The sequence below is a fragment of the Silurus aristotelis genome, assembly GCF_946808225.1.
Source record: "Silurus aristotelis genome assembly, chromosome: 6".
In the NCBI taxonomy this organism is placed as follows: domain Eukaryota; kingdom Metazoa; phylum Chordata; class Actinopteri; order Siluriformes; family Siluridae; genus Silurus; species Silurus aristotelis.
The window spans coordinates 15631856-15644817 of record NC_139579.1 but is presented as its reverse complement, the minus strand read 5'-3'; the positions used below and the strand labels follow the sequence as shown (position 1 = coordinate 15644817).

General features: G+C 34.0%; 1 protein-coding gene and 1 long non-coding RNA gene across 4 annotated transcripts in view; one reads left to right on the top strand and one right to left on the bottom strand.

Moving 5' to 3' along the window:
* The window catches only part of LOC310727394, a 766835-nt gene that overhangs the window by 745201 nt on the left and 8672 nt on the right, over positions 1–12962 (bottom strand). The gene's annotated exons all lie outside the window — the stretch shown is intronic.
* Positions 7521–12962, top strand: part of ldah (lipid droplet associated hydrolase) — a 45422-nt gene continuing 39980 nt past the window's right edge. For all 3 annotated transcript variants that reach the window (XM_083543743.1, XM_083543744.1, XM_083543745.1), the window contains exons 1-2: positions 7521–7674; positions 8784–8954. In XM_083543743.1, coding sequence (XP_083399869.1) covers positions 7581–7674; positions 8784–8954 — 265 coding nt within the window. In that variant the 5' untranslated portion in view covers positions 7521–7580. The remainder of the gene's footprint in view (positions 7675–8783; positions 8955–12962) is intronic.

The window sequence follows — 12962 nt, the reverse complement described above, 5'->3', positions numbered from 1 at the left end:
ATGATAAGTCTGAGAAGTACTGTCTGTTGCGTTTCAGGAAGTAGCTTTTGTCTACATGCCCTTGTGTCATCATACGATTATTACCATATTGAAGGGCATAACCAGCTATTTCTCATATTCTCCACCCATGACCCCAGAACACACACCGTAGCATATTATACAAATATCGCAAATATAGACATCAGCAAAAGCATCGTTTGTGTATTAAATATTAAGAAAAAGGACTAAAATGTAGTTGAAAAGAGAAAGAAGTGTATACGACTGATATCTGCATGGTTTTGAAGCGATTTCACAGAAATCTGTATACAAATATGCATACAAGGCATACAAATACAGTGTTATTTGAAGTATTGTATTGCAATCAACCACTAGAGGGCACTAGAGATTTTACTTTACTTTCAAACACTTGTTCACTATCTTTAATTGTACACTGTATAGACAAAACTAGTGGAACACTTGACTTTTCCAACCGTATGTGGTTCCTCCACAAACTGATACCACAAAGCTGGAGGTACACAATTGTATTAGATGTGTTTGGCTGTGGTGGCATTACATTTTCCATACACTTGAACTAAGAGACCCAAACCTGCCCCAGCATGACAATGCCCCTGTACACATATGGAAGATCTTGCATGGCCTGTTGTAGTGTTCTGATCTTAACACTATTGAACATCTTTTTTATAAATTGAAATGCTAATTGCATCCCAGGCCTCCTTATCCTACATCAGTATTTGACTTTACTAACACCCTTGTGGCTGAATGAGCTCAAATCCACATACAGTCCACACACAAATCTAATCTATTCGCAGAAGAGTGGAGGTTCGTATATAAGCAAATTGGGAAAAATGTGAAATGCTTGAAAATATGTCTAATATGTAGATTCGAGTAACGATATAAAACCATTTTTACAGCTGCACATGTTTGCACACAATCTTAGACTAGAAATAGATTTTACCTCTCAGCACAACAAAAACATAAAGCATACAGTATAACCAAAACAATGTTTCCATACAGAAAATTGATATATGGCAATATATGCAAAGCACATATATCACATACATGTTCATGTTTGGATTTCACAGATATATATGACAGGTACTTGTACATATTTGCAACATATATTTGAAACTATTATAAAAATGGAAATTTAAAATCAAGTGGCAATCAAGGAAAAAATGTATTAAATCCTGAAGGTTTTTTTTCCGAAGCTCTCTCTAAATCTTTGATTTACTCCTTTTTCTTAAAAAGAAAGCATGCATGTAGGTTGACGAAGTAAGTGTGTGTGTGTGTGTGTGTGTGTGTGTGTGTGTGTGTGTGTGTGTGTGTGTGTGTGTGTGCATGTGTGTGCGTGTGTGTGCGTGTGTGTGCACGTGTGTCACCCGTGATGGACTGGTACCCCATTCAAAGTTTATTCCCACCTCTAACCCAATAAATAGACAGGATCTATGTAGCTTAAAATTTATATATTTTAATAATATTGTATATATTGTACATTTTAATAATAAAGAACGTGCATTTAACGTTTTTCATGTTCAACTGAAATTTGACATTACATGCCCAAGTATGTAAGGTGTGCCAAATAATCATTCCTACTCTTTTTGTTTAATACAGCTGACCAAGCTTTCATCCATCCAAGTATCCCAAACTCTCACAGCCTTTCAAGCTTCAATAACTGGGATGCAACAGTTCTTAAAACTGTGCAATACACAACAATGCAGAAACTGTACAGAAAATATAGTGATTTATGAAGGTGAAAAAGAGAATGGCAAGACAATGTAATTTTAATACAATACCATATAAACATTTAATGTATGTATGTAAATTAAAGGAGCCTGTGCACGTGCATTAGAGTAATAAGTGGCATGTGCAGAGGAGCTGCAGTAGGAATAATTCTGAGTTCTCCCCATAGGGGAGGAAGTTCTCCTTAGTTCATCTTCATATAATTAAAGCTTCCAGACTGTAGACATGGGAAAATCTGCTGTTGTGGTGTAAGAGATCCTTTGAGATCTTAACTGCTCTGGTCCTGGAGGCTTGGATCTGTCTGTGGCTACACTGTTGTGTGTGTATGGTGTGTACAACACAGCTCTATTGTTTAGTGAGAATGATCTAGTTAGGGTGATAAGACACCAACTTGCAATACCTACATCTTCCAAGTAAAACATGCAGGACACTCAAAAGACCACAGGCCCAGTTTCATATATATATATATATATATATATATATATATATATATATATATATATATATATATATATATATATATAAATATATATATATATATATATATACTACTAAAAAGCCTGTGGGGAACTTAGGTATTAAAGGATTATCTTTAATTAGTTAAAAGCAGTGTCCCCTTCCGATGCGGATCGAAAAGGATGTAAAAATAACTCTTATAATGGATGGTCGGGATGGTCAAGGTCACTGAAAAATAATTGTTGAGATCAGGTGGAGTGAAAGCATGTGGGGACAACAGACTGTGTCAAGGACAGATTGATAATAGTAATAATCAAAATGGGTCTAGATGGTCAGCAAAGATTTTCAAAACCCTTTCCATTGCCTTCCTGCTATTCAATCACTTCAAAATCTTCATCATGTCATGGCAGTAGTAATGAGTGGACAAACCTCTCAAAAGTTTGAGCTCATTTTCACTGCATTAGCAAAAATATTAATATTAGCTGGGATTCTAAAATTAGCAGTGCTAGCATGGAAGTGTGCACAGAAATGTTTAAGTTTGATAAAAAGGGAGTGGTCGGCACTCGCCATGGCATGCAAGCTGCCTTTGTAGTCTATGATGGACTGATTACTGATCACTCACAGCTGGAATCAATCCATACACATAAATACTGTAGCTGGGCTAGCAAACATAAATAGTCAGGCTAACACACTACAAAGTATTACTCCGAGTTCACTGACATTTACACAAAGCATTTATTTACTGTGCAATCTATTTGTTTTGACTCTTGTTCTGGTTCCTTGGGTTTTTTATTCTGTTTTTCTTGAAATTCTATTTGTAGATTGCCTGAACCAAGCCTGCTTTTTTTATTTCCGTTTTAAATTTGTCTGTTGTTGCCTCAAAGTCTGCCTGCACTCGCATCTATCTCTCCCGCCTGGAACACTGATCACTTTTTAGGAAATTTAGATAATATTTCATATAAAGCCACCTGTCACATTGCAACAATTTTTGTTTTCATTTATTTAAACGTCCATGCTAACTATTTGAAAGTATTAACATTCATAAATCTTAGCAAATCCACAGAAATGGTTTAAAAGCTTTTTGAAAGAATGTTCTTTTCTGAAATCTTCAGATTTCTGGATTCAGGTTGATCGGGCAGGTTTTTGCTTTTGGCTTTAATACCTGCTTAATTGTAAGTGAACAAAGATTACACCGCAAATTCCTTGAAATAACTTAAACCAAATGGAAATGTGCATTTGTAATAGTGTTCTGTTTAACATGCAAAACCTTGACAGCTGCGTAAATTTATTTTATTTGAAGTGATATTAAATTTTACATCTGTTTATCAACGACTAAGAAATATTCATAATGTCACCCATCAACATATATGCAGGAAATACTTAACTTTTTTCATGTTCGAATGTTCAAAAAAGGTGCTTTTGATATTTTAATATGGTATTTACACAGGTGCCCTAAATGTTCTCCAGTATTCTTGAACGGATGTGCCAAAAAGAGTTTGACTTACTGTGGTCGGACTTCATGCATGATTCCCGTAAAACTTTAGCATTATTGAAGAGACAGGGGCTTCTGGATGTCAGGCTTGAGTGCATGGAATTTTCAAAATACTTAATCAAGCCCTACAAAGTAAAGAAAAAAATAAAAGCGTGCATTCTCTACTTTCTGATTTGAATTCTGTATTTAAATTGTCTTTTAAGTCTAGTTGTATATTGTCCTCCCTGTGAGCACTGATCTGCCTGAGATAACATATTAGTCTAATGAGTAATGTCAATTATGTGATATTTTACACTTTTCTGTATGGTTGGACTCATTCACAGAGGAAACCCAAGACAGCAGCTTGTAAAAGTGCCACAAAATATGAGCCATTGCTCATCCAGTTTCACCAGGACCATTATGGCAATTGTAGATGACTCAATAGCTTAGCATCTATTATGTGACTTGTTGACAACATAATGATCTACCGATGAGACTGATAATGGAAATTCAATGTTCATTACATGTGATTTTTAATTTTTTCCTTGATTGCTACTTGAATTTAAATGTCCATTTTTATAATAGTTTAAAAAGCATCAGAAAAAAATTATGTCTCTCTTTATCTACATAAAGGCTGTCAACTGGTGAACCATGGTCCAGATGGAGACTCAGCAAGGATTTCAGCAAAACAAACCTAATACTGTAGCAAATCCAATAAACGTATCAAAGAAAGCATTTATGTAAATCAGTTACCTGAAGCAACACATCTGACCGGACACAGAGCTTTAGACATTACACAGATGTTGCACAGATTTATTTTATTTTATTTACCCTTCCTGGTTTGATTATTCAAATTACAACATGGCTGTTAAAGAAAACGTATATATATATATATATATATATATATATATATATATATATATATATATATATATATATATATATATATATATATATATATATATATAATTTAAGTGATTAATAAGTAATTTAATATGTCTAAGATGATTGAATGGAGAAGTCTATTTCTTCTTTTTGTAAGTCTTTATATAAATAAAACCATAATTTTTTAATTCGTTGTTCAATCGGGCTCTTCATCCCTTTCTAAAAATAAAGAGTAACTGGGAATCAGACCTCAATTATAATTTAACGGATGAGGAATGGTTCAAGGCCCTTGGTCGTGTACATACCTCGTCTATATGCGCCCGTCATTCGTTAATACAGTTTAAATTGTTGCATAGAGTGTATTGGACAAAGACCAAACTATCTAAAATAAACCCTGGTTTGGATCCAACTTGTGATCGGTGTCGGCAGCTCCGGCTACTCTTTATCATACTTTTTGGCTTTGCCCAGCCTTGACCTCTTTCTGGACATCAATTTTTAAATTTAAATACTTTATTTTAGATATTAAACCGTGTCCCCTAATAGCATTATTTGGACTCAACCCCACAAATGCCTCCTTGTCATCCTTACAATCAAACATGCTCGCCTTTTGTTTTATAGTAGCAAAGAGACTTATATTACTGAATTGGAAGAATCCTCACCCACCCAGTTATTCTCATTGGATACATGACCTGTCGCAATTTATTCAAATAGAAAAGATCAGATTTACATTACTTGGTATTACGGAAAAGTTTTTACACCACCTGGCAACCATTCTTATCATATTTAAAAGAAAGAGGAACGGGAAAAAAAATTAAATCCTGTTCTCTTTGTTTAGCCTTTTTGAGCTCTTCCCCTTGCCTCTGACTTCTTGGTAGATGTAGAAAGGAATAAGGAAAACATATATCTTTGAGAGTGTTAATGTACTTACGTGCAAATCTTTTATTTTGTTTTCTTTTTTTCTTTTTTTTCTTTCTTTCTCCTGTTCTTGATGCCCACATTCATGATTGTGATTGTATGTATAACTTAGAAAGAGAAAAACCTATTTATTGTTGTTGGAGATTAACTAGATTAACCACTGTTTCAGTGTCTTTCTGTTTAAAGTGCATCCTTTAAAAAGAGTTGGATTAAATACATCGCCTTATACCTAATGTCATATGGTTCGCTCATCCATATAAGCAAAGTCTATTGCAGAATTTTTGAAATGAGAATTAAAGTCTCTGTTATATAATATATAAAATAATTAAATTATTTAAAAAATAGATATGAATGTTTCAGTTGGCACATTTCCAAAATGAAGAATTGCACAGTTTTGCTCATCCATCATTGAGCTGATGTTTTTCTGAGTTTAAAAAACAAACTAACAGCAAGCTAAATCATTGATGAAACCAGAAGAAAAATCATTTGGTTTATCAGGATACCGGTTTATATTTGTATTCTAAAACCAGCATTAAACAGTGCATGAAAGAGTTTATGAATAAAGCAAAAATGATAAAGCTAAAAAATATGTAGCGCAGCATGTGAGGCACTGTTTCTGTTGTTGTAATTTAACTCTGCACTGTATTTGTTATTGCATTATGAAGACTTTGAACTTTTGCAGATGAGCCAATCAAAGCATGACAGTAGGGAAGCAAATAAATATTTTTAGACTTTTTAGCTTTTTAGTGTTTTTCAGTCCTCACACATAACCAAAAAATTTTATCGTTGCAATTCCTTGGAATGCCACAGTCAACATATTAATGCTATTATAATGATACACTAGATAGACAAAATTGGGACACCCAATTTTTCCAGCCATATGTGATTTCTTGCCCAAACTGTTACCACAAAGATGGAGGTAGATAATTGTGTAGAACGTCTTTGGATGTGGTAGAATTAAATTTTCTCTACACTTGAACTAGGAGATGCAAACCTAATCAAACATGACAGTGCGTGCCCCTGTGGACAATGCTCCAGCTCCATTTTGAGAGTGGAAGATCTCAAGTGGCCTTTAATAGAGCTTTAAACGTAATATTGAACACCTTTGGGATGATTTTGAACACCGCTGCACAAGAAAATGTTACCTGCATTTGTGCATAAATATGATGCATTTTTTCTAATACTTCTGATTATTATTATTATTATTATTATTATTATTATTATTATTATTATTATTATTATTATTATTATTATTATTAATGCTCAAGAGGAAGCATTGCATGAACAAGGATAAACTGTAAAAAACTTGCCAACAGGTGCGATAACAGATGATTATAGTGGAGTTCCCTTTTCTTTGTGAAGGGCAGACTCTAGTCACTGCAAACTTTTGTTGCAGTTGATCGTATTGTTTTTAATCCTGTGTTTAAGTCCCATGTCAGTCAACATCGCACACAATATAAAATGTCAGCGGATCGGCATGGAAAATATGTAAAATCCGATTACATATGTCTGGTGTTATGAGAACATTTATCAGTCCTGATGCCTGTACTCAGGATCAGATGCTTACATGACTTTTATCAAGAGTAAATATTAACATGTAGTGCAGGTTTCAGTAGCATAAGAATATTATATAAATGTGACATATAATGAATATTACTTTCAAGTAATCAGTGATCAACCTAGGTTAAGCGTATACATATTTTCCTCAATAAATGTTTATATTTAAGTTGGGTCAGTAATATTTTTTTAGAGTATCTTGGTAACACAGATAGTAGCTAAACCAAGAGAAAATAAATCCCAAAAAAGCTTCTATTTGTAATATTATCACATTTTATATAGTAATATAATAAATATTGAAGATTTCCAAAAGTATGAGGTTACATAAAAGGCTACAAAGGTCACAATATCAGTCATCAACAAGTCAAATATCAGACTAATAGGTAATTAGTTCACCTGAAAACCGCTTAAAACTGCCCAATTGGAAAAACAATTTTACTTTCACAACTATAGGTGGCAGTAGTGGAGACAAAGCATTCAATAAGCAGCTATTCGAAGGATTAGAAGAAGTAAAAAATACGGAAGCTTGTGTTTGATCGATTCATCACTTCTTGCTATGATATGTGGGGTCAGGAGGAGACTGGAAACTCTTATAATAAACAGTCTTATAAACTTATTTGGCATCCAAAACGAAGCAAAATTCTCTGTCGGTAAGGAGAACTGTGATTTATAATAAACCAATAAACAAAAGCCCAGCCTGTGTGATTAGATTTCAATGTGTAATAATATCAATATGTATAAATATTTATTAATATACATGAATTTACACTATTCAGTGTGAAATGGGTTATTGTGTTTTTAAATATACATTTAATGTAAAAAAAAAAGATTTAAAGAATAGAAATGCATTAGATATTGCCTGTAGAATTTAAATAATATGTATATAATACATTTGAAAAAATTATATAATAAACAAATGGATGGTAATCGACTCGAGCCATTCTTTTGCATTTACAGTCTTTTAACTAAAGATCCCAAACTGCTTTATGTTTGTCATTCAATGCATTGCAAAGCAAACAGCAGAGGAAAAACAGTCCTCATACCAAATGTGCTCAAATGTCTTGGTAATAGTGATTCTGCGTATAAAATGAGCATTTCAGCTACAAAAACAGTAATTGCACAAGATCAGTTTAATGACTATGTACTGTATATGTCATGGAGATATGAGCTGCTTATAGTCCTTGAACTTGCCCTCTATAAAATAATATAGAGTACAGATTCGAACATTTATAGTAATTAGTGACTGCTCACATATAAAACTTAAAGGAGTAAAAAAACGCTATGTTCATTAATATGTGAGTGCGTTTACATCTTGCATTTTTTTTTTTACCTCACACAATACACTTGGATCCATGTAGGTTTTCACAGGTGTGAAAAAAATAAACTCTTTTGAACCCAAAAAAATAAAAATTTTAATGTCAGTGCACAGCAATTAAAATGTAGAAATATAGCCATATTTACAACAATGAAGCCTTACCATTTTTTTCCCAATTAAATATTTACAGACTGACTTGTTACATCCATATGAACCTGTAGAAGTTTGAAATACAGGACTGAATCCCCAACGTCTACAGTTTCTTTAGTTTCATACTCATAGCACACCCTGTTAAAAACAAAATGGGTTTCCCAGAAAAAGAATAACTTCTCTAGGTAGTGTTACAGTAGTGTTTGTGGAAAAGGCATGTGTACAGTTTTATCTGCTCTAATAAAAATAAGTACACGAATAGATAATAAAATATTTTTGCATGTGTGTGTTTAGGACCACTGCCTGGCTGTTCTGGTCCAATGGGCAGCCAGAAAGAGGATGCAGTGGTGGAGCATGTCTACTGCAGAGGTGCTGTCACTGAGTTACTTAAATATGGGCACAAAGACCTGCATACAATTACCAAAAACCTGAACTCACCCCAAGTCCTCTTCCTTATTATCCCAGGTATGCGAAACATTATCCAAGTTTTTAAACTGTACATTTACTTGTTTAAATTTAGATTTTAATTTGCCACTATTTTGTGTTTTGTGTATCTGTCCCACACTGTTTTGTGTGGTCTGTCTGCATTGTTTGCACTTGGTTGCACACGATAAACTTTATGTGGCGAGGACACTTACTTTAGTCCTGGCCTCTGTGTTCTGGTATGTGTCTCTATGTTGTGTGTTGTAGCTCTACGATGTTTAATGTAGCACCAGGGTTCTGGAGGAACGTCTTATTTCACCGTGTATAACATCAGCAATACACTATGGTCGAAATGACAATAAAAGCTTCTTGACTAATGTAAACCTTTTGCAGCCCAGACATTGTAGCAAAAAGTAATTGGGACAATAAATTGTAATGGGTTAAATTGAAAGAAATGTAAATGTGAACATGAAACTTTTGAGTACTCGCTTTAACAAAGCAGACATTGTTTTGTGACATTGTTACGTTCCAGTTAATTGTTCCTGTGTTGTGTGATGTAGCTCTGTATTCTGTACGTAGCTCTGTGTCCCATTCCCCATTTATAAAGTCCACTTGTGTTGCTGTCTGACTCATAACAAAAAAAATGCTCGGAATACAAGGGAATGTTAAATAGATTCCAGTGATTTCACAACAAACTGTTCTTAGGATCAAATTATCAATATTATATTCAATATTCATAGCAAGTGGACACAGATTTTTTTTTTTATTTGGGACTCTACTACTGGAATAGGGGTACACTGCTCCCTTTTATACTGTATATATGTTTCTATATCAGATAAATGTGCAATTCAGCCAAACAAAGGCTGGTGTCACTTGTAGTGTGCACCCACCATGGGGAGTTTATGAAAACTTAAAAAGAAGGTGGAAAAATTAGTTTTATTACAAATGGTTTTCCAGAAGCCTCGGTTAAAGAAATCCCATGTCTCTCCTCCTCCACCTATCCGTGGTACCAGCATGGTTCATGAACAGTGCAGAGACAAAAGATTAAGTTTTGTATGTGTAATATTTCCAGCTATAAAAATGTTCACTGCTGCAATACATGACACTGCAGGACATCCTACATACTCTTTAACCTGTGTGAAGTATGAGCATGACCTAGGCAGGGCTTTTATACGCTGCTAATATCGAGTCCCTGCCCTGTGGTGACATAATGACTATGTTAATATTTGTCATTTAAGTCAGCAAAATAGGAAAAGTCTAAAGGGTTCATTATATATATATGTTATAAATGTTAAAAATGAAACTATAAATGAAATGTCAAAATGAAACTATAAACTGAAATAAACTGAAACGTTTCAGTAAAGGAAAAGAGCTTCTGGAAATAAACAGCTAAATTTATACTGAGAAAATATCAGAGGAAAATGTCTTTGGCAGGTTAAAGTAACTGAAGTGTTTTCAGACCCATTTGTACTCCTAAGAACTTTCCACAGACAGATATGAATTGGTCATGTTGGATATCCCACCGTTGCATCTCATATGATTTAATGTTCAAACCGCGTGTCATATGTTTCGGAATGAAATAAAACAGTTTGTTTCACTAGAGGTAAGTCTGCTTTATCTTTCTCCTTTCAGTCTTTTTTAAATAGTATTGTTTGTGAAGGTTTACTTGATTAGTTGTCTATAATGAATGCTGAGCATCAATATTTTATAAGGAAATTTCTATTTGTGAGTGTGATGATTATAGGAAGTTTCAAGTTTACGTTATATATTTAAATAGCTACCTTGCTTTTATAAAATGTATATTATTTTTCTTCTTTTAAATAATCAAATTACAGTGATGTGATTTGCTTCATGCTTTTGTGTCCGACATTTCAATTTTTTTAAAAAGGGTTTCATTGTTTTTCTCTGTAACTCAAAATAGAAAGTGCACTGATGTAATCTCTCCCGTTTTCCAATTCCTTCTTGTATAACATTTCATACATGTCCATTTCTTGAGGCTCACTTTTTCTGCAGTGAGCCTCCAGCTACAGGTGTCACTAAGTGAAAACCTGCTCAGGCCCGATGACCTTAACGATGGCTGCATTAAGCTGCTGCTTTTCTTCGGCTCTGAATGTCACTGAGCATTGTGCTGAATGGACTCTTTATGGCCTTCTGAGAGCTCGTGTGAAGGGCCGTTATTGTAGAGCCCGTGCCCTTTTCCCTAGAGATAACAACAATAACCACCGTCGTATGTCTTCCAGTGTTTTAATATCCGTCATGGCAGGAGCGCAGGTGGTGAGGTTTTACGCTTTTTACATAAGTCTTAGAGAGCCGAGATGAACATCATAGTTTAAGCTTGATAAAAGGCTACAGAAGACTTGTCATGCTTTGTCATTTTATGGCAGGGACGTTCTTACTTAGCCAAGATTTCGTAAACCACCACACATGCACTTTCTCACTGACGTTACCGTATATCTGTGGTGGTCGACGAAATTTGAGGAACTCTCGACCTCGGTATTAAAGGTTCTATTATGTTTTAGTTTACCACATTTACCTAATCACTAGGTGATAGTTCAGTCTTTTGTGGTGTGAACACAGCATTGAATCACCTACCTATTAACACTCAGCTATATAACACATTCAGAAAGAAAAGAACATGCTCAATATTTCGAGCCAGTGCAGGATGCAGAATTGCTCGATATGTTCAACATATTCTTATTTAGAGTTATAAGAATTGGCATACAGAACATACAGCACACTTGGAAATCAGAAAGTACAGCAGAAAGCTAGTATCATGGCTTGTATTAGCAATAACCATTGTTGCTAGCTACATGCTGGATGCGTAATAAAATAAATTACAGTTAAACCAGAAACTGAAGGTTTCTAATAGCCTAGTAGACATATCACCTTTGGTTTTGTTTGTGTGGTTGTCACAAAAATGTATATATTAGTTAAATTCTGTATTATATTTTATATTATTATATTATAACATTATTATAATAAATTATTATATTAATAATTAAAACAAATTATTCAAATAAATATTATATTATAAATGTATTATATAAGTACTTTATTAGGGACTCCATATTGATATTGGTTAAGCCAATATATTGGCCTTTTGCTCTCTCACTCTTGTTCCGAGGTGTTGAAAACCTGCTTTTGAGATTCTAGTTCATGTTTGCATCTAATAATTGCTGCAGGTCCAATGGCTACACATTCATGCTGCGACTCTCCTTTTTGGGCGAATCCCTAATGGTGCTAAAAAGAATTAAATTCTGCGGACTGGCGAGACCAATGAAATACATGAACCACTTTGAGAAGACGTTGTTACATCTAGCATTCTCAAACCAAAATCCCAGATCAGTAGTTTCTGAAATATTTAAACCAACTATTTTGATAGCAACAACCCCTGTCACTGTTAATGTTACAGAGATCAATTTTTTTTTTTTTTTACCCCATTTTGATGTATGATGTGAACATTCACTGAATCTCTTGAAATGTATTTGTATGGTTTTATGAATTGTGCTGCTGTTACATGATTGGCTGATTAGATAACTGCATGAGTGTTCCTGATAAAGTGGAGAGAAAGTATACATATATCATAATGTGGGCTTAATAGACTCAAAATATTCTCCTCCTCTCTGTGTATTAGAATTCATTATTTATTAAATGTGATTAAGATAAATGATTTCTTCTTGGCTGTTCATTACAATCATGTAAGGTCAAAGTAACCAAAATGTAGGCCTTGTTGAGCAGTAAATGTCAATGACACTACAGAAGAATATTTCTAGCCGGAACGTCAAACCTTTGATCAAACCTGATATCTCCGAACTACTCTTTAGCCAGAGAGAACCTTGTAAAACTTAGGTCATGAAATGTTAATAATATGTAGAATGACACGTACTCTATTCTCGTTAAATCGTAGTCGTATAATGGCTTCCTGTAAGTGTTATGTTTTTTTATTTTTATTTTTTATTAATGAGCTGTTTATAGACAGCATACAGAGATTTACCCCTGCCAGAGTGATAAGTTTAATGACTTGTTTCATGCAGAATTTGGTGTTTCGTG